The sequence below is a fragment of the Brienomyrus brachyistius genome, unplaced genomic scaffold (assembly GCF_023856365.1).
Source record: "Brienomyrus brachyistius isolate T26 unplaced genomic scaffold, BBRACH_0.4 scaffold63, whole genome shotgun sequence".
Lineage (NCBI taxonomy): Eukaryota > Metazoa > Chordata > Actinopteri > Osteoglossiformes > Mormyridae > Brienomyrus > Brienomyrus brachyistius.
In genome coordinates this window covers 726,700-746,922 of record NW_026042338.1, presented here as the reverse complement: position 1 = coordinate 746,922, position 20,223 = coordinate 726,700, and the positions used below count along the sequence as shown (strand labels likewise).

The 20,223-nt window shown below is 45.0% G+C and overlaps 2 protein-coding genes across 9 annotated transcripts in view; one reads left to right on the top strand and one right to left on the bottom strand.

The window, feature by feature from the left end:
- The window catches only part of LOC125725217 (NACHT, LRR and PYD domains-containing protein 3-like), a 457,448-nt gene that overhangs the window by 152,234 nt on the left and 284,991 nt on the right, over positions 1–20,223 (top strand). Inside the window, exon 5 of one of the 5 annotated variants that reach the window (XM_049001944.1) lies at positions 16,593–16,706. The exons of the other annotated variants lie outside the window; for them this stretch is intronic. Within the exon in view, the coding sequence (XP_048857901.1) occupies positions 16,593–16,706 (114 nt within the window). The remainder of the gene's footprint in view (positions 1–16,592; positions 16,707–20,223) is intronic. 5 annotated transcript variants of the gene reach the window in all.
- Positions 1–20,223, bottom strand: part of LOC125725238 (uncharacterized) — a 110,613-nt gene that overhangs the window by 34,928 nt on the left and 55,462 nt on the right. The window lies entirely within an intron of this gene.

Genomic DNA, 20,223 nt, shown 5'->3' with positions numbered 1-20,223 from the left:
CATGCCTCTGAAGTTTGACTTTTTGCATGGAAATACATGTTAATGCTCAGCAGTGCACATATATGGTTTTTAATATATTTGCATTGTACTAAAATGCGTTCATTTTCAGTGGGCATATATGCGGCTGAAACAGGTAGCCTAATGCATCCCAAATTTTACAACATTTTAATATAACATCGTAGACATTAAAATGTTTTTTTGGGGAGGTGGGGTGGTGCACTATAGGCCCCTGTGGTGCGGCCTAAGCTCTCGTCCTTAATGCCATTTTTTCCCTTGTAGGATCACACATGCACATATCACAAAGCTTAAATTCCAGGTGGCCTGAGACAAGGCCTACCCTGGTACGAGAGGCACACATCGGCCTAGGCCCCAAAGGGGGGGTTCGTGACCCCACACACATAGATAACCAGGGAGGCCAGCACTCCAACTTTTATTGCCCAAAGCTTTAACGACCTACAGATAGCAGAGTGGATCCCCAGGGACAGGGGCCCCTCGACTTGGCACACAACCCCATCCCCCGACATCCTGCCTTACATACCACTCACCCAGCACCCCACAGAAAGTTTCTTTTAAGTTTGGTTTTTCTATACCCTGTATAGTACGTTGCTTATGATCGCCAGTCTCAATATGCAAATCATGTTTGTGTGTGTGTCCTTAGACAGTCTTAGTTTTGTGTGCCACCCTTATAACCATGTTCACAGAGTATCAATTATTTTACCCCTCACACTTAAACACTTGAATAAATAAATAGGTATAGCTACCACTGCATATATGTTATACCAGAATAATCTTGGAAATTGAATAGTCTAACCAGGGATCTTAGTGTGCCCTAACTTTCAAAGATTCTTTTTCTTTGTCTGGAAAACCTTCTCCCCCCCCTTTTCTTTGCCACATTCCTCGGCAGCCCTTATCTGATCTTTGTATTCTACCATGCCTATCTAAGGGTAAGATGTGCTTATGACATGAGAATATGTCATATAATGTCTGTATAAAGGTTAATATCTGTTGAGGTACAACCTAAACCACCTGTACCATATACTGGTGTGAGTAAGGGAACATAACATAATGACATAATATAAGTAATCATTAATTAATCATACAGATGGTATTAGATGTGAACCGCTAGGCTGGTACGGCATGTTTGGTATCAAACCGAAGGAAAATCACTCCAGTTTCCAAATCTGGTCAGTGGTTACCACAAAAGTGGACATATCAAAAGTTACACCAGCCTAATGAAAATCACCATTACCAGAGAAGTCAGTCTGGTCATAAATCCCAAAAGGACTGATACAGACCCCCTTCCGAAAGCCCGCCAAATGGATGGTCAGCCATTGGTCCAGGACTCAAATTCCTGGTCACTCCTAATCACGAACCTTACACTATAAAACCTGGCACCTCAGAACAAAGCCAGGGGGGAAAAGGAGAGAGAAAGGTGTAGAACATCAGCGGAGCAGAGGAGAGCGGAGGAGAGGAAACAAAGACCATCAGCCCAGGAGAAGAGAAGCCCACAAGCAGCCCTCCTGAAGCCTATCAGTGAAGACCCAACTGGACAAAGAACTGAAACTCAGCCCAAGCTTCACTAGGAGAGAGAATCAGAGGGGCTCCACTCCAACAACCGCTGCAAACACCGCGCCTCCCTGAGTGCCAACACCCATCAGCTCATCAGCCCCAGCAACCAACTGCCAAGACCCCCCCTTTTCCTGCAGCCAAGTAAACCAACTTCCTTTCATTTCTAATAACCTAAACTGTCCTATTCACCTGCTATATTCCTTTAGGTTCATATTTCCACAAACTGCTTGCTTTGCAGAACAGTTTTTCCCTTTTTAGGTTACTCCTTTTAAATCTGGTCACTGCATTTTCATGATTACATTGTTTGTGTCTATTCCGTTATTTCATGTTTATTGTTTGTTAGGTGTAATGTCTGTCTTATGTTAGTTGTAGGAATAAATGCATGTCTTTTTACACAACTTCAGTCTCCGTCATTGAGTGCTCACAATAGTCCCTGCCTCTGTGCGATCTGGCTACTACGCTCTGAAACCTCTAAACTCGCCTGAAATATCGCGAGACTCTCTCTCATCGGCCGTGAGGGGAGCTTCGCTACCGATCGTTTACATTACCTGGTGACGCAGCTCACTGGACGAGCCTTCTAACCCAGGTTACTAAGTGATACTGGTTATTAATGAATCCCATTTAAGTCTCACATTAACAGACTCACTGGGATTCGCAATTGAGTTTGGAGGAGCCGACCATTCGGCATAACAATTGGTTAATAATCAGCATTAAATAATAATTAATTAAAATTAATTAATTTCAAAACATATTGGTGGAGATATTAAAATTTACCTGAGCTAATAATTCCTACACCCTCTTACATTACTTTTATACTTTAAGTAGTTTTAAATCCAGTACTTTTACACTTCTACTTAAGTAAAAAGCTTGAGTTGATACTTCCACTTCTACAGAAGTCTTATTAAACCCTAGCATCTATACTTCTACCTGAATGTGTAATGAGTGTGAACACTATTGACAGCTCTGTCAAGGAGTAGCGCTTGCAGCCGAATCATCATGCTTTGGATTCTCAGTGGGCAGTCAGTGAGTGGATTTTGAAACAATGCAGTCAGCGGCTTTCCATTATTTTTATTCTTAGTCACTAGCGAACTCATCCTGTCCAATTCCTCTTCCAGTGGCTTCTGAAGAGCAAATGTCACTTTCCGACATGGATTGGTGATTGGTGACACGTTTTTATCCACTTTGATTGTGTTCTCCAGGAAGACAACCAAGACCCTGAGAAATATCATTGTACTCCTTCATCAATTCATCATAATCAGTATCTTCATTGTTTTCCACTACCAGCACTCTCTTTACTATGTTCAGTCTCTCGCAAGCAGTCTAATATGGTCTGCACATTTACAGGCACCACCATGAATACTAGTGTATGCTCTCTATCCTTATGTGACACTTTTACCGTGCAGTTTCCTCTAACAGGTATCGCTGCTCCTGAGTATTCACTCACTTTCACTTTTGTTGCATGTAAGTTCGGTCTGGGTCTAATCCTGCTGAACGCTGCCTCTGAGATCACATGGGCCTGGGCTCCAGTGTCTAATTTCATTGCAACGTGTTTATCATTCACTTTCAGTGTCAGCATCCAGTCTTTTTTCTGTATTCCTCTCCATTATTACATCCACATAGAATTCCTAGGAGTCACTCTCATTCACTGTATGCACTTTGCTCCATTGTGCGTGATTCTTACACTGCCGTGTATAACGGAGATTTTTGTTGCGATTGTGACATACCTTGCCATACGCAGGACATTTTCTGGGAGGATGCTGTGTGCCACATCGACCACATGTCTTCCCCAGTACATCTCTGTGTGCCGGTTTCCTTCCATCCTTCATATCTGTGGCAGTGCTCTTTTTATCTGATCTGTGTTCATCTTTTCCTACTGCATCGGCATTGCAGCTCTCACTGAACATTTCTTTTGCTTGCATTCTCACCGTCTCTGCAGCTCTACATATACTAATCGCTTTTTCTAGGTTCAAGTCTTGTTCCCTTAGTAGCCTTTCTTGTAGAACATTATCTGGAATCTTGCAAACAAGTCTGTCTTTAATCAGTGAGTCTGACAGTTCTCCAAATTCGCACATCTTACTTCTGTTCCTCAGCTCCGTCACATATTGATCGACAGTCTCTCCTGATTTCTGTACACACGTGAGAAACCTGCGTCTCAAAAGTCACGTTTCTGTTTGGGATACAGTAAGCCTCAAACTTCTCAAGTATTATATCCAACTTCATTTTGTCGTCTTCTGCTTGAACCTGAAAGCTCATAGACTTGTAACATTTCGTCACCCACAACATGCAAAAACACTTACACCTTGGTGTTATCACTCTTCTCGTCTGCACCAATCGCCGTTAAATACAATTAGAAGCTTAAATTTTCTCCAGATCTCAGCCACATTACCTGTCAGCCAGCACTGGACTGGTAAACTGGCATACCGGGCCGACGCACTTAGGGGGTGGTCGATTTAATATGAATTTTTTTTTTTATTGGCCAACGACCGGCCCATAAAGCAGGGACATCGGCCCATTGGTTCATTTTCTATACTGACACTGGGCTGGCCTTATCATCTCTTAACAGGCTCCACCCCTCCCCCTCTGCTTCTTGTGTCAGATGCAGTCAGTGGCTCAGAGCCAGAAATCAGTGGATTTAGGATGGAGAAGCAAAAGCGCAAGGGGGGTGCAGAGAAGTTGCGGGCCAAAAAAAAATAAAAAATCTAGAGGTTGATGCCTCAACATGTGCAAAAATAACCGACATGTTTAGTGCTGTAGCTTCGGTTTCCAAGCCAACAGTAACGTTACCTGACGACACTAAACAGGTGAACATAGCACATGGAGGAGAGGTGACTAGTCATGGCGGCACCCAGGCAGAGGAGCAGGTGTCTGACAGTGAAGTCAAGGAGGGACAGAGACAGAGTGAGCAGGAGGAGAGTGTAGTTGAAACGGTAAGCATGGTAGCTACATGATTTAACAGGGAGGGAGTGTTAAACAGGGCGGATGCAGCAGGATAGCGTGTGTGGGCCTGGCTGGGCCACGAGGAAGATGATGATTTACCTAAATTAATGAATATTATAATGGTGGGCCGTTATCGGCGTTAACATGCTGTGTTAATGCAAGACTCTTATTGCGCGATAAAAAAAATATTGCCGTTAATCTATTCACAGAGTTGGGAGCTGGGTCTTATACTATGCAAGCTATGATGAAAGAATGAAAAAGTATATCAAAGACATCGCATTCGGAAATTATCACAGAGGTTGTGAGAGAAAAACACAGACATAGCAGATTCAGAAGGGATTAAAATCACCAAGTACGTCTGTGAAACAAAACATTCTCTAACAACCCCCTGAAACACTAGTTTCTTTTAATCATTATTTAGGTAGCACAGATATTCTGAATGTCTTTGGCAGAATTCAAATGATTAATTTCTAAAATAATCCATGCCCACCCCTAATTATAATAAAACAAACTAATCGTTGTCACTATTATAAAGTCTGTCATATTATCAGTCTGTTACTGCACTAGCGACTCAGTCAGCTAATGTCAAATTACACAGCATAAGCTATTTTGCATTGTTTTTGTAGCTAGGTTAGCAGAGTTAACTTATTCAATTGCAACTTCTGCTGACTATTCTAATGGTGACCCTTTAAAACACATAACGGCCGTCGACAGCCCTTCTCTAGAAAAACTTAGATGATGCTATTTGATTATTTTAATTATTCAATCATTTCTCTCTGTCCTTATGTATAGTCAATTTTTGGGAATGGAACAGTAGATATGCATATCTACAGGGACCGCAACGGTGGTGTACTTGTTGGGTGTGTCCGACCGATTGTGGTGGGCCGGTCTAAGCGAAAATGCCAGGGCCCTTTTTGTCCCAGTCCAGCCCTGCTGTCAGCTGAAGGTTGGCTGGCGGTTGTAGCGTTTGCATATTCATTTTGTTGCGTTCATTACGCCCTTCTCTCTCTCTGGAAACTGACAGATCCTCTCTGCGAGTGACGCTAACGTGTTAGCTGACTGCTCACCACGACAGCATCTGATGCTGCTCCTATTCCTCCGAAGCAGCTTTTAAAAACTCTCCCTCTCTTCAAGTCCAGCTTCTGACACCATGTTTAATTTGTTATGTGGTTCTTTGATAACCACAACTTGGAATTAATTGAAGAAAGTGATATTTATCCGTCAGTTTCAAGTTCAGCAAGCTTACATGAAGAACACGGTATTTTCATCGAGCTTTTCGCCGATCCCACACGCATGCGCTATCTCACTCCCAGTCACATAGCTCCACACAGAACAGTCAAGTTATTATTTGTTCATATCATTACATTTGTAACCATGTCTGTGCAGTGTCTGATGTAGCCTGGGACCGCTGCAGTGTCTGATGTAGCCTGGGACCGCTGCAGTGTCTGATGTAGCCTGGGACCGCTGCAGTGTCTGATGTAGCCCGGGACCGCTGCAGTGTCTGATGTAGCCTGGGACCGCTGCAGTGTCTGATGTAGCCCAGGACCGCTGCAGTGTCTGATGTAGCCCAGGACCACTGCATTGTCTGATGTAGCCTGGGACCGCTGCAGTGTCTGATGTAGCCCGGGACCGCTGCAGTGTCTGATGTACCCCGGGACCGCTGCATTGTCTGATGTAGCCTGGGACCGCTGCAGTGTCTGATGTAGCCTGGGACCGCTGCAGTGTCTGATGTAGCCCAGGACCGCTGCAGTGTCTGATGTACCCCGGGACCGCTGCAGTGTCTGATGTAACCCGGGACCGCTGCAGTGTCTGATGTAACCCAGGACCGCTGCAGTGTCTGATGTAACCCGGGACCGCTGCAGTGTCTGATGTAGCCCAGGACCGCTGCAGTGTCTGATGTAACCCGGGACCGCTGCAGTGTCTGATGTAGCCCAGGACCGCTGCAGTGTCTGATGTAACCCGGGACCGCTGCAGTGTCTGATGTAGCCCAGGACCGCTGCAGTGTCTGATGTAACCTGGGACCGCTGCATTGTCTGATGTAGCCTGGGACCGCTGCAGTGTCTGATGTACCCCGGGACCGCTGCAGTGTCTGATGTAGCCCAGGACCACTGCATTGTCTGATGTAGCCTGGGACCGCTGCAGTGTCTGATGTAGCCCAGGACCGCTGCAGTGTCTGATGTAGCCCAGGACTGCTGCAGTGTCTGATGTACCCCGGGACCGCTGCAGTGTCTGATGTAGCCCAGGACCGCTGCATTGTCTGATGTAGCCTGGGACCGCTGCAGTGTCTGATGTAGCCCAGGACCGCTGCAGTGTCTGATGCACCCCAGGACCGCTGCAGTGTCTGATGTAACCCGGGACCGCTGCAGTGTCTGATGTAACCCGGGACCGCTGCAGTGTCTGATGTAGCCGAGGACCGTTGCAGTGTCTGATGTAGCCCGGGACCGCTGCAGTGTCTGATGTAGCCGAGGACCGTTGCAGTGTCTGATGTAACCCGGGACCGCTGCAGTGTCTGATGTAGCCGAGGACCGTTGCAGTGTCTGATGTAGCCTGGGACCGCTGCAGTGTCTGATGTAGCCCAGGACCGCTGCATTGTCTGATGTAGCCTGGGACCGCTGCAGTGTCTGATGTAGCCCAGGACCGCTGCAGTGTCTGATGCACCCCGGGACCGCTGCAGTGTCTGATGTAACCCGGGACCGCTGCAGTGTCTGATGTAGCCGAGGACCGTTGCAGTGTCTGATGTAGCCCGGGACCGCTGCAGTGTCTGATGTAACCCGGGACCGCTGCAGTGTCTGATGTAGCCCGGGACTGCTGCAGTGTCTGATGTAGCCGAGGACCGTTGCAGTGTCTGATGTAGCCCGGGACCGCTGCAGTGTCTGATGTAACCCGGGACCGCTGCAGTGCCTGATGTAGCCTGGGACCGCTGCTGCATACTGCTCTAGGTCATGATGTTCAAAGACCTCTCAGTCTGTCACCTCAAAGCAGACCAGGCATCTGCTGACCATGTTTTAACAGCTGTGGATGTGACTGTAGCACTTTTCCTGAGGGGGGTGTGAGCTGGTATTAGAAGCAAGGACAAATGTTCTGACTGGCTCAGGTGTGATAGCGGTTTAACCCAGAAGCCCAGTTTAATGTTTGAATAGACCTTATCCAGTGTGTTTACTCCCCTAGTGTCGCACGTCACATGCTGACAGAATTCAGGCTTCATTGTCTTTAGGTCAGTCTGGTTAAAATCCCCTGATACAACATGCACCACCGCAGGGTATCTGTTCTGTTGGCCGCTAATAATGTCATGCAAATGTCCAAGAGCCAAGTTAGCAATGGCGTCCGGTGGAATATACACAGCAGTCACCATGACAATCGTAAACCCTGAGGTAGGTAAAAGGCTCTGCATTTAACAGTCACAAGCTCCAGGTCCGTAGAGCAAAGGCTGCTTACTGTCACAGTGTTTTTGCACCAGCTGCTAATGACACAAACGCATAACCTCCCTCCTCTGCTCATACCCAAGTCTCTCGTTCTGTCATGATGACGTACTGTGTAGCCTGCTAGCTCAACAGCTGTATCCGGAATGGATGAACGGAGCCAGGTCTATGTGATGAGTAGAATGCAGCTGTCCTTCACCATGTTGTTGGTTGCAACCTGTAGCCTTAGTTCATCCATCTTATTAACAAGAGATCCTGCATCGGTAAGAAAAATGCTGGGAAGCGGCAGTTTATGTAGCTGCTCCAGCGCACCTGCCCTGCAGCCCCGCTTTTGCCTCCTCTGATATATTCATGAATCATGAATGTGATGTATTCAGAGGGGAAAGGAATAAAACCTGTAGTTTTTGTCTCTGTCATGTTAGAAAGCTGTAGATGCCCTCAGATCATTATAGGTGCCTACAGGAAGTGCACTGTATTGAAATAGTTTGTATTGCAAAAAAACATACTTAACATAATTAAACATTTGCCTTTAAACAGATCCATTAAAGTCCACTGAACCTGACTTGACGGAGACATGTGGGGAAAATGCTCCCCCCACATTTAGCTTAAATGGGTGGGGGGAGGAGGGTACAGCAATGATAGATATACATCATCTGGGCTCACAGAGCGTTTTAGTGCACGCTGGGAAACATCAGAAAGCCAGTGGGGGGCAGGTCGCAGGTGAGGACCTGACCCAGAGCCAGCAGCCTGAAAAGGCAGGGGAACCTTGGTGGGGGGGGGTGTCAGCAGGGACACAGCAGCCAAAAAACAGCCCTGCCAAAAAGCTCCCTAATATGTGGGGAGCGGGACCCCACTTCAGCCACCTTTCACTGACGGGGGGCGTGAGATCCCTGTCTAGACGCGGGATGCGTGCAGAGCTGCCAGGACACTCGTTCCTGCTCATTAATGCTCATGTTTATTTATATTTACATTTTAACAATCCCATCCTCCATTAATTCTGTGCCGCTGTCCTCCCCCATGGCCCTCAAATGTGTCACTTCAATCATAAAAAGCTGGTCTTCTTTGGACTGGGCCTGTATTGAAATTTTTGGGAGAATGGAAGGGTGTGGGAGAGCCCAGTAGGGCCATGATGCCAGGCTAAAATGTCCACTGGGATGGGGGGGCGGGGGGGGTCCAGTGATCTGAGTGGCAAACAGCAACAGCAGGGGTGTGTACAGTGGCGGGGCCAGAGGGACATCAGCCCCAGCTGATTGGCCTCTACAGCACCTCCTCTCCTGTCGCTCACCAATTCTAAACATATTACTGGCTAATGATAAAGTGGGGGGCCGCTGCATGAATTATAGCCCCCCTCGTGCCCCCCTTCTTAAAAACACCCTGGAATCACCCAGAACAGTGGGTAACATGTAAGCACTGGTACCGTGTGCCACAGAACCAGGCTGCCATGGAAACCGCAGCCAAGGAGCCCAGGAAATGGGCCTGACAGGGAGGTGAGAGCAGGAACGTGGTCCTTTCCACCAACACCATTAATCACTCAGTGCTGAGAGCATCTGGCTTAGCAGTGGTCCTCTCCTCCATGCTTCTCGCTTAGGTAAAGCCCTGCGAAAGAGAGATTGATTTTCCACATTTGGGTGGGAGTTAAGTAAGAGCAGAGCGGACACTGGACACTGGACACCGCGCACCTCTGTGAATGAGAGGCTTAATAGCCCAAGGACAAAAATAAATAAAACAGCTTCATTTTCACACACTTCTCCAGATGCGACTGAGCTGCCAAGGCAGCGGTGAGGAAACGCGTCGGCACGATACCGACACCCCTGTGTCTCCGCCCTGGAGGCCGGCGGGGGCACTGCGGAGATTTGAGGGACCCGGTTGAAGTACCGCGATGCTGGATGCCATCAACACCCGATATATAAACATCAGATTGTTATTTGTGTTGGTTAATTTGGTTAAAAACTACCCCTGAAATCATTAAAATGTGTATTACCCCATGGCTGATCAGTATTATATTTCAAATGGAAAGCCTTCATCCATCCATCCAGGTCTGGTCAACCATATACCCTTTATCCTTTGAAGAGGTGCAGACTTAGCAAACTGGCCCCTCCCTCCTCCCCCCCTTACCCAAGACCAAATGAAACTGGGCAGTAGAGTTTGCTAGGGTGCCACACCCTAGCACAACCAGCACTGGGCCCAGCCAGTGTCCATGTTATTTACCCAGTACAGGATCTCAGTGAACCATAGAGCCTAAGAGAATCCTGTCCGGGCCTGAAATTAAAGCTCAAGGCAACTCGTACCCGAGGCCTTGAGACCGAACCCGATCTGCCCCAGTAATACTAGCAAGTCTAAAACCCGAATCAGACCGGAACCTGAAATTTTGGAAATACTAGTCATATGCTTATATGGAGACAATTGTGAGCTTTTGCTGTATTTCCTCCATTGCTAGTGGGATACTAGCCATGTAGCTGGTGGGCGAGAGAGAAAGGGGGGGGAGTGGGGGGATGTGTGTTGGGGGGGGCATGGAAAGTGATAACGAACAAAAGCCTCAGCAAGCACAAAAAGTGATTTGCACATTAAAATAATAATAATAACTAACCTGAACCCGAAGCCAAAGGTGACCGTAAATGACTGACCCAGACCTGGTCCGAGACCCAGTACTTTGTCTGGGCCAGCTGAGCTCGGATTGGGTTGGATTGCAGAACCGACCCCAGAAAAACCTACCCCAGAAGTCTACACACACAGTCACTAAATAAGGGCTAATTGTGCTGTGGAAAGTGCTGTGGAATTGTAATAAAAATATATTCCACCAGGGCGGCATGGTGGTGCAGTGGTTAGCACTGTTGACTCACACCTCTGGGACCCGGGTTCGAGTCTCCGCCTGGGTCACATGTGTGTGGAGTTTGCATGTTCTCCCCATGCTGAGTCCACATGTTGCCTCCTGTCCAACAAAAAACAGACTTGATAGACGTGTGATTCGTCTGAATATCTGCATGAAATACAGACGGATGGAAGCATAAATACCACCATGCCGTCCTGGTGGATCTACGTAGCACCATGGATGCAGATCATGGTGGAAAAGCTGCTGTTCTGACACAGCGAACAAGGTGAAGAAGGCATCCCCTGGGTATGTGAGTCCTGACTCAAAGATCTACATGGGGGATGTTGGGGGGGCAGGACTGTACCGTGAGGCTCTGTCGCTGAAATAGCCCCCGATGACCCTTCCGCAGTGTGTTTTTTGAGGTCGGCCTCTGTTTAGTCTCTCAGAGGTTTGTCCTGACTGCCAAGGAATGTTGTAGGTCACGGGCGAAGGGAAATCAAAAAGCCATTTGAGGCCTGATTAACTTCACTTCCTCTACTCGCAGGGACCGTTTTGCTTCTCCCTCCCTCCGCTGCTCGCCAGTTCCGCTGTGAAGCTTTCGGCCGGGTCCGACGTGCACAGACTGCGGTTTCTTGGAATCCTGGACCGTGAGCTCAGGCGCCGCTGCGTCATGCCTCTCGGTGACTGAAGAGTCATGCGATAGAAAATTCATGATTATGCTAATCAGTAGCCTCGTGCCCATTGCTTCTGGGATAGGCTCCGGACCCCCCGCGACCCAGTAGGATAAGCGGTTTGGACAATGGATGGATGAATGGATGCTAATCAGTAATCAATAATGGAATATAGATGATTATGCAAAATGCATACCTAATCAGTAATTAACAATTGAGTTTATAATGGTGCTGTTGATTTACACATAATAGTTGAAACAATATAATCCTACTTGAATGATTTGAATGTATCAAACAATAATGCAAATTTGCTTAAGTAAGGGATTTCTGTTTTCTCAGAAGGAACTAACATGTTTGCCAAAATCCAGCTTGTTCAGCAAGGGGCCCGGGTCAAGGCGAAGACATGACCTGAGAAGTAAGCTGTTGCAGAAGATATTATAAAATGCATGCATGGTATTGGATAAGGAGTAATGTAGAAAAAGAGAACAAGGGGCACATATGGGAAGTGAGATAAAGTAAGTGGATATAATTAACTCGACTCAGAATGATATTGTAAAAGGAAAGTTCCCGAATAGATGGACTTGTTCTGAGATGACAGGTGGGCCTCAAACAAGCAGAAGTAACTGGTGTCTCCAGATATCCGACCTTTCCTTGAACTGTCTGATCTTTTCTTCAACTGTCTGATCTTTTCTTGATTTGTCAGATGACTGGTGCATTTTTGGCTATTAGAGGCACTTGTTGTTCGGGTAGCAGAACACGAGACGCATGATTGCTGAGTGTCTGTTCCTTTTTTTGCTCATCGGATAATAAAGATTGTCAAACACTTAAACATCCGACTTCAAGAAATTTATTAAACAGTCGATACCTATGAAGCTGTAATGTTTTAATCTCTGCGTTTGCCGCCTGGTCTAACAGGCCATCGCAGGAATAACGGCTTTGGGAAAAATCTTTGAGATTTGATTAATATCAACAGATTCTTTCCTAATGAAAAGCTGCATCACATATAACTGATCCTGACTGAGCGCAAATTTAGGTGTGTGACCTTTTCTGATAAATATGAATCATTAAAAACTCTTACCTTATTAATATTATAACAAAACTGATGTTTACATCCATCCATCCATCCATTTTCCAAACCGCTTATCCTACTGGGTCGCGGGGGGCTGATGTTTACATTTCACCCAAAACCAAATGATTTCTGAATTATTACGTTTTTTTATATAAAATCTAATTTTTCAGTTATTATTCTTCTTTATTGGAAAATTAATTTGGCCCATCTGCTCCTATTCGAAATTACTCTGCATTAATGATGCTTTTTGTTGGTTTTGTATGTGTGTCTGTCAACAGCAACATAACGTGATTATGATGTCATTTAGAATTGCAGAGAAACTGAACTCATTAACTAACAATTTCCATTGGAAATACAAAACACGCAGAATCAAACTAATGATTCCCCTGGGAATCAATGGGCCTTTTCTTTTGTTGGCCGCCGTTTGCTCCGCGGTTCTACACTCCATGTGAAACAGCAGACAGTCATGGGGAAACATAAAACATAATATTTGTGTGAGCAGCTTGTCTCTGGCTCTTGGGGGGGGGTGGGGGGGGGGCGTGTGCAGAAGATGAAAGAAGAATCATGCAGTGGGAGATTAAGGGGTGACGGCCTCCACATCCAGATCGGATCTCCCACGGGGGGGGGGGGGGGTCATTCAGATGCTGCGTGGGCGGGGCTAAGATCCTACGGCGTGACATTGAATCCACGTCCATTTCTGCTTTGACAGCTTCCGCGTTTGATATGAAGCTGATATAACGACTTCCTGTCTGTAAATGAAAGTGAAAGCGATTTAAACCTGAAGTCGCCATTTTGTCAAGAAACACGAGTATGATTCGGGAAAAATAAAAAGATATTTTTATTGCCAGGTAAGATTATACTCAACAGATTAAACTAATAGTAAAATATACTATTTAATAGTTCTCAACGTAATTAGTTGTTAAATATACCTCCGTGCATTACATGGTAAGTATAAAGGTGTCACAGAATATTTTGAATTTTCTAATGTAAAGCGAATTTAATAACAATAATAATAATATTTAATTATTTACGCTCAATCCTGATTTCGCCTAATATACAGCGTCGCTTAAACATGTACATGGGGTAGAGTATAATACTTTGAAGTTACATTAAGCTTGTTTTAAGATGTTGGGGATAACTGCTAGCGGGCCGAAGTACCCGGGTTAAACTCAAGGCTTAATATTTTATGAAACAAGGCTAAACCACGGCATTGCTGTATTTCTTCTTCGCTTTTTTCTTAGTTCATAAACAGTTTGGTATTTTTACGTAAAGACAGACTTAGCGCCGGACGGATTAGGTAGGACGATGCATCGTTTAGGATAAATAAATTATTTAAAATGGTATGAAATTAGATAGATAAATGTACTTACAGGGTTTCTATGCAGTACGGAAAAGTATGAAGTTTGATTTTGGTGCTTTCCAGGTGTGGATAAGTACAGTCGTGTGAAAAAATTTGGACACCCCATGAAATATTTTATTCTTTATTAAGAAATATCAAGATTAAATCTTCTTTCAAATCTGTAGATAAAGGTGATATAATTGCATCTCGTATGCAAAAACATAAAAAACATATTCATTTATTTAACAAAGGAAATTTACTAAGATGCCAATTCCTACCAAGGAAAAAGTTAGTATTAAAGCTAGTATTTCCCCCTTTGGCTGAAATAACCTCAGTGAGACGTTTCCTATAACCATCTATCAATCTCTGATTCGACTGGCAGAAAGTTCTCCCCGCTCTCTGATGCAGAATTCCTTAAGCTGTGTGATGTTTGAAGGGTGTCCTGCATGCACTTCTGCTTCAAATCACCCCACAGCATCTCAGTAGGATTCAGATCCGGGCTTTGACTTGACCATTCCAGAACTCTCCATTTCTTTCTTGTAAGCCATTCCTTGGCATATGCACCTCCTGATATGATGAAGACTTCATAGTGGATTCTATGATGGTGAGCTGGCCAGGTTCTGCTACAGCAAAGCAGCCCCAAACCATGACATTTCCATCCCCAAGCTTCACAGCTGCTATGAGGTTCTTTTGCTCAAAAGCTGCCTTTGGTTTATGCCAAACATGTCTTCTGTTACTGCGCCCAACTAATTCAATGTCAGATCCATCTGTCCAAAGCACATTGTCCATTAAGTCCCAGTCTGTGTCTTGATGGTCTCTGGCAAACTTCAGTGTTGCTCAGATGTGTTTTTGACAGCAGGGTTTCCTCCTTGCACAGCTCCCATGTAAATCAAACTTGTGTGTCTCTTTCTGATGCTAGATGCATGTACCTTGACATCAGCTGTGGCAGGAGCTTCCTGTATGACCCGTGGTGACCTTTTAGGATTTTTGGAGACCTAACCCTAACCCTTGCCTTCTGCTCTTGGGCTGAACTTGCTAGGACAGCCTGCCCTGGCCATGCTGGCAGTTGTTTTAAATGTGAACTATTGTGTAAATTATTTCCCGGACAGTGGAATGGCTGATTCCAAACTCTCTTGAGATCTTTTTATATCCTTCCCAGACTCATATGCATCTACAAGCTTCTTTCTGAAGGCCTCAGAGAGCTCTTTGGGTCTCACATGGTGATATCACTCATTTCCACAATCAAGGGCAAAGCAGACTAAATGTCTGTGGTTTAAATAAGACAGGCTCCACCAAACAGCTCCATAACGATGTTCTAACCATCTTCACCTGATAAGGTGCCACCTGAATCTAACTCTAGGCATTTTAAATAGTGATGAATGTGAGGGGGTCCTCACTTTTTCCTAAGTGGAAATTCGCATCTTAGTCAATTTCTTTTCGTAAATAAGTGAATTTGTTTTTTGTTTTTGCATAGATGATGTCATTACATCACCTTTATCTATATATATAGCTTGAATGAAGTTTTCATACTGATATGTTGATATTTGTTAATAAAGAACTAAATATTTAATAGGGTGTCCTAATTTTTTCATGTGACCGTATATTATTATATATATATATATATATATATATATATTTTTAAATGCCCTGTAATATATTTTTAAAATGTCTGAATTTACTTATCAATGTTTTTGATGAAATAACTGATGTGAGTTAATAGCCACCTACCAGCCAATCAGAAAACAGCATCTGTATTTTTGGGGTAAATTCCATGATAAGTTACACATGATCGCTGCAAGAACATTATTAGATAGATGCGCACATGGAGTGCAGACAAGGTGGGAGTGGAAGAGCAGGATCTGATGTTCTGACGAGTTCTGCTCCCTTGTCGAAATGTGGTACTGTAACGCACACTGATGATTGCGTTGTTCGACCAAACACCGGTAAAAATTTAATTTGGCAATACAATATCAGTGTGGAAAGTTATACTTTATTGTGCAGGACAGTTGGAATTATTCAAGTAGTCACATTTGCATTACATGAAATAATATTCCATAATAATGACTAATGCGAATCACAATGGTATTACGAAATACAATTTAAATATTTTACGCAAGATGTATCTATTAACTCTTCATGTTCACAGAGGCCCCAGCAGGAATCAACTGGCCCTGATTGGCACAGTAATGGAGAAGGAGAGAGGAAAACGAAGAGCTGCTTCTGAAATGCGCCCCCCTGTGGGGTGTAACAGAAAGAGCCCTGAGAGGTAACAGTGTTACAGCCCACTAGCATGCATGTCTCTCTGGGTCTATAGTCAGGCCATAACATAAAAGTAAACTGGGCTCCTAGCTGGGGCTGGTCAGTGGGCAGCACTTTAATATGTGTAGCTTAATAAAAAGACCTCGCCATCTTCTGTCTTCACCGTCTTCTTCCACAGTCAGCCAGTTCTTTTATACTAGAGGCGAGCAACAGACCATCCCTCCTATACAAAATGGCCACATAACAAAATTAAACAAAAAAACAAAAACATATATAAACAGCCAAGTGTAGTTGTGGAGGTTTTTTAACAGTGATGGTAAAAGTTTCATATAATATCTAAATTTTAGATGAGACAATTTCCTTAAAAGCTGACTGTAAATAAGTCTGTTTACATCAAGAGCTTCACAGCATATCAAAGTACATGAAGGCAGAGCAGAAGGCTAAACAGCAGTGTGATGCCGTCCCCATTGTATGAATTATATTTATACCGTGAGGGTTTGTTTCCTCTCGCTGCCCACAGTGTCCTGATGAAGAGAGCAGACTCCCCTGTACGCAGCTGTGTTTCCCTGAAGAGTGACAGGTCAATGCATGAACCACTCCACTTCAGAGAGGGACCTTTTCCTACTGATCAAAGGTAAATGTGCATTTAAACAAACACTGTTAATGACATTCAGACTCTCAGTCAAATGGTACAGAGACACATACAATCTATGAGGAAATAACGTATTTATAATGAATGCACCAATATTTTCCTTTAACAAATTTCACCCCCTTTGGCAATTCAGGCGAAAGTTTTGTCTGTATTCTATAACATCTGAGGTAAATGGATGAGGATTACTGTAAAACCTGACTTTCTGCGAGCTGGAATTGGAAATTATTTAATCGCAAAATGGATTTTAAATTTCAGTCCTCAGCACAGAGCTGGAAAAAACTGGTTTGCCTGTTTCCCCCTGCATGTCCATTAAAGAATGACTCAGCAATAGATTGTCGCCTCGTGAGACGGATGTTTCTGTTTTGATAACAAATAATTTCACTCTCATGAATTCATTAGATCGTACTCAGACGAAGGCTTCAGTTTAACATGTTTAATCAAACTGTGTGGCTTAAACAATAAACTACTATCATCAGACAAAAAAAGAGAAAGACTATTGGTTTCTTTGCCAAAGGTGACGTTTAAATACTTGCTGATTCAGATCATAATTAATGTGACACTGCAGTGGTTCTCATCCCCTGAGTATAAAATAAGATGATTTGTTGATCCCAGGGTTAAATTCTCTTGTGTTCAGCAGCAAAGTGCACAGATACAAACATACAATGTATATCAAAGACAACCTGCAAAGACAGCAGATATAGTGCAAGTGAGTAAACATTTATAGAAGTAAACAAAATTTCTGTAGGTAAACAAGTTTAAGAAGTACACAGTACACAAAAAAACATAATAATTAGAAAAGAGAATATTTTTCAAGAAATAAATATAAATAAAAAGGAATGTGCGTTACGGACGTGGAGGGCGACCCAGAGTGTTCCGACTGAGGCTGTGCTGCCGCTCACTAGCATCCGGTCCAAGCGGGTGGAGGGGGCCGCATGTGTCAGAACTCTGATCTGGAGGTAGCCATCGAGCTCCTAAAGCGCACAGCCCTGCCAGGCCCTGTCAGCTCTCAGGCTGCCTGCCCTGCATGCGCAGCTGGGCCAGTTATGCGGCTGCAGATAAGAGGTCAGGTGTGTTCCTCTGCCAGTCTCTACCCTGCCAGGTCAGGAGGAAGTTAACCTGCCTCCCCCCATCCTTTGTTCCTCCCCGATGTGCCTCTAGCTGCCCAGATCAGCCCCTGGCAGAGTTACCCCCTGTGTTATAGCTTGTCACAGTGTGTATGACTTGTGCTGATCTCTCTATAGCACCGGCAGATACTGTGTTTGTCTTGGGTTGCGCCTGTGGTAATGGACACCGGGGGGCGCTATAGCGCCGGCAGATACTGTGTTTGCCTTGGGCTGCGCCTGTGGTAACGGACACCGGGGGGCGCTATAGCACCGGCAGATACTGTGTTTGTCTTGGGTCGTGCCTGTGGTAACGGACACCGGGGGGCGCTATAGCACCGGCAGATACTGTGTTTGTCTTGGGTTGCGCCTGTGGTAACGGACACCGGGGGGCGCTATAGCACCGGCAGATACTGTGTTTGTCTTGGGTCGCGCCTGTGGTAACGGACACCGGGGGGCGCTATAGCACCGGCAGATACTGTGTTTGTCTTGGGTTGCGCCTGTGGTAACGGACACCGGGGGGCGCTATAGCACCGGCAGATACTGTGTTTGTCTTGGGTTGCGCCTGTGGTAACGGACACCGGGGGGCGCTATAGCACCGGCAGATACTGTGTTTGTCTTGGGTTGCGCCTGTGGTAACGTTTCATATAATATCTAAATTTTAGATGAGACAATTTCCTTAAAAGCTGACTGTAAATAAGTCTGTTTACATCAAGAGCTTCACAGCATATCAAAGTACATGAAGGCAGAGCAGAAGGCTAAACAGCAGTGTGATGCCGTCCCCATTGTATGAATTATATTTATACCGTGAGGGTTTGTTTCCTCTCGCTGCCCACAGTGTCCTGATGAAGAGAGCAGACTCCCCTGTACGCAGCTGTGTTTCCCTGAAGAGTGACAGGTCAATGCATGAACCACTCCACTTCAGAGAGGGACCTTTTCCTACTGATCAAAGGTAAATGTGCATTTAAACAAACACTGTTAATGACATTCAGACTCTCAGTCAAATGGTACAGAGACACATACAATCTATGAGGAAATAACGTATTTATAATGAATGCACCAATATTTTCCTTTAACAAATTTCACCCCCTTTGGCAATTCAGGCGAAAGTTTTGTCTGTATTCTATAACATCTGAGGTAAATGGATGAGGATTACTGTAAAACCTGACTTTCTGCGAGCTGGAATTGGAAATTATTTAATCGCAAAATGGATTTTAAATTTCAGTCCTCAGCACAGAGCTGGAAAAAACTGGTTTGCCTGTTTCCCCCTGCATGTCCATTAAAGAATGACTCAGCAATAGATTGTCGCCTCGTGAGACGGATGTTTCTGTTTTGATAACAAATAATTTCACTCTCATGAATTCATTAGATCGTACTCAGACGAAGGCTTCAGTTTAACATGTTTAATCAAACTGTGTGGCTTAAACAATAAACTACTATCATCAGACAAAAAAAGAGAAAGACTATTGGTTTCTTTGCCAAAGGTGACGTTTAAATACTTGCTGATTCAGATCATAATTAATGTGACACTGCAGTGGTTCTCATCCCCTGAGTATAAAATAAGATGATTTGTTGATCCCAGGGTTAAATTCTCTTGTGTTCAGCAGCAAAGTGCACAGATACAAACATACAATGTATATCAAAGACAACCTGCAAAGACAGCAGATATAGTGCAAGTGAGTAAACATTTATAGAAGTAAACAAAATTTCTGTAGGTAAACAAGTTTAAGAAGTACACAGTACACAAAAAAACATAATAATTAGAAAAGAGAATATTTTTCAAGAAATAAATATAAATAAAAAGGAATGTGCGTTACGGACGTGGAGGGCGACCCAGAGTGTTCCGACTGAGGCTGTGCTGCCGCTCACTAGCATCCGGTCCAAGCGGGTGGAGGGGGCCGCATGTGTCAGAACTCTGATCTGGAGGTAGCCATCGAGCTCCTAAAGCGCACAGCCCTGCCAGGCCCTGTCAGCTCTCAGGCTGCCTGCCCTGCATGCGCAGCTGGGCCAGTTATGCGGCTGCAGATAAGAGGTCAGGTGTGTTCCTCTGCCAGTCTCTACCCTGCCAGGTCAGGAGGAAGTTAACCTGCCTCCCCCCATCCTATGTTCCTCCCCGATGTGCCTCTAGCTGCCCAGATCAGCCCCTGGCAGAGTTACCCCCTGTGTTATAGCTTGTCACAGTGTGTATGACTTGTGCTGATCTCTCTATAGCACCGGCAGATACTGTGTTTGTCTTGGGTTGCGCCTGTGGTAATGGACACCGGGGGGCGCTATAGCGCCGGCAGATACTGTGTTTGCCTTGGGCTGCGCCTGTGGTAACGGACACCGGGGGGCGCTATAGCACCGGCAGATACTGTGTTTGTCTTGGGTCGTGCCTGTGGTAACGGACACCGGGGGGC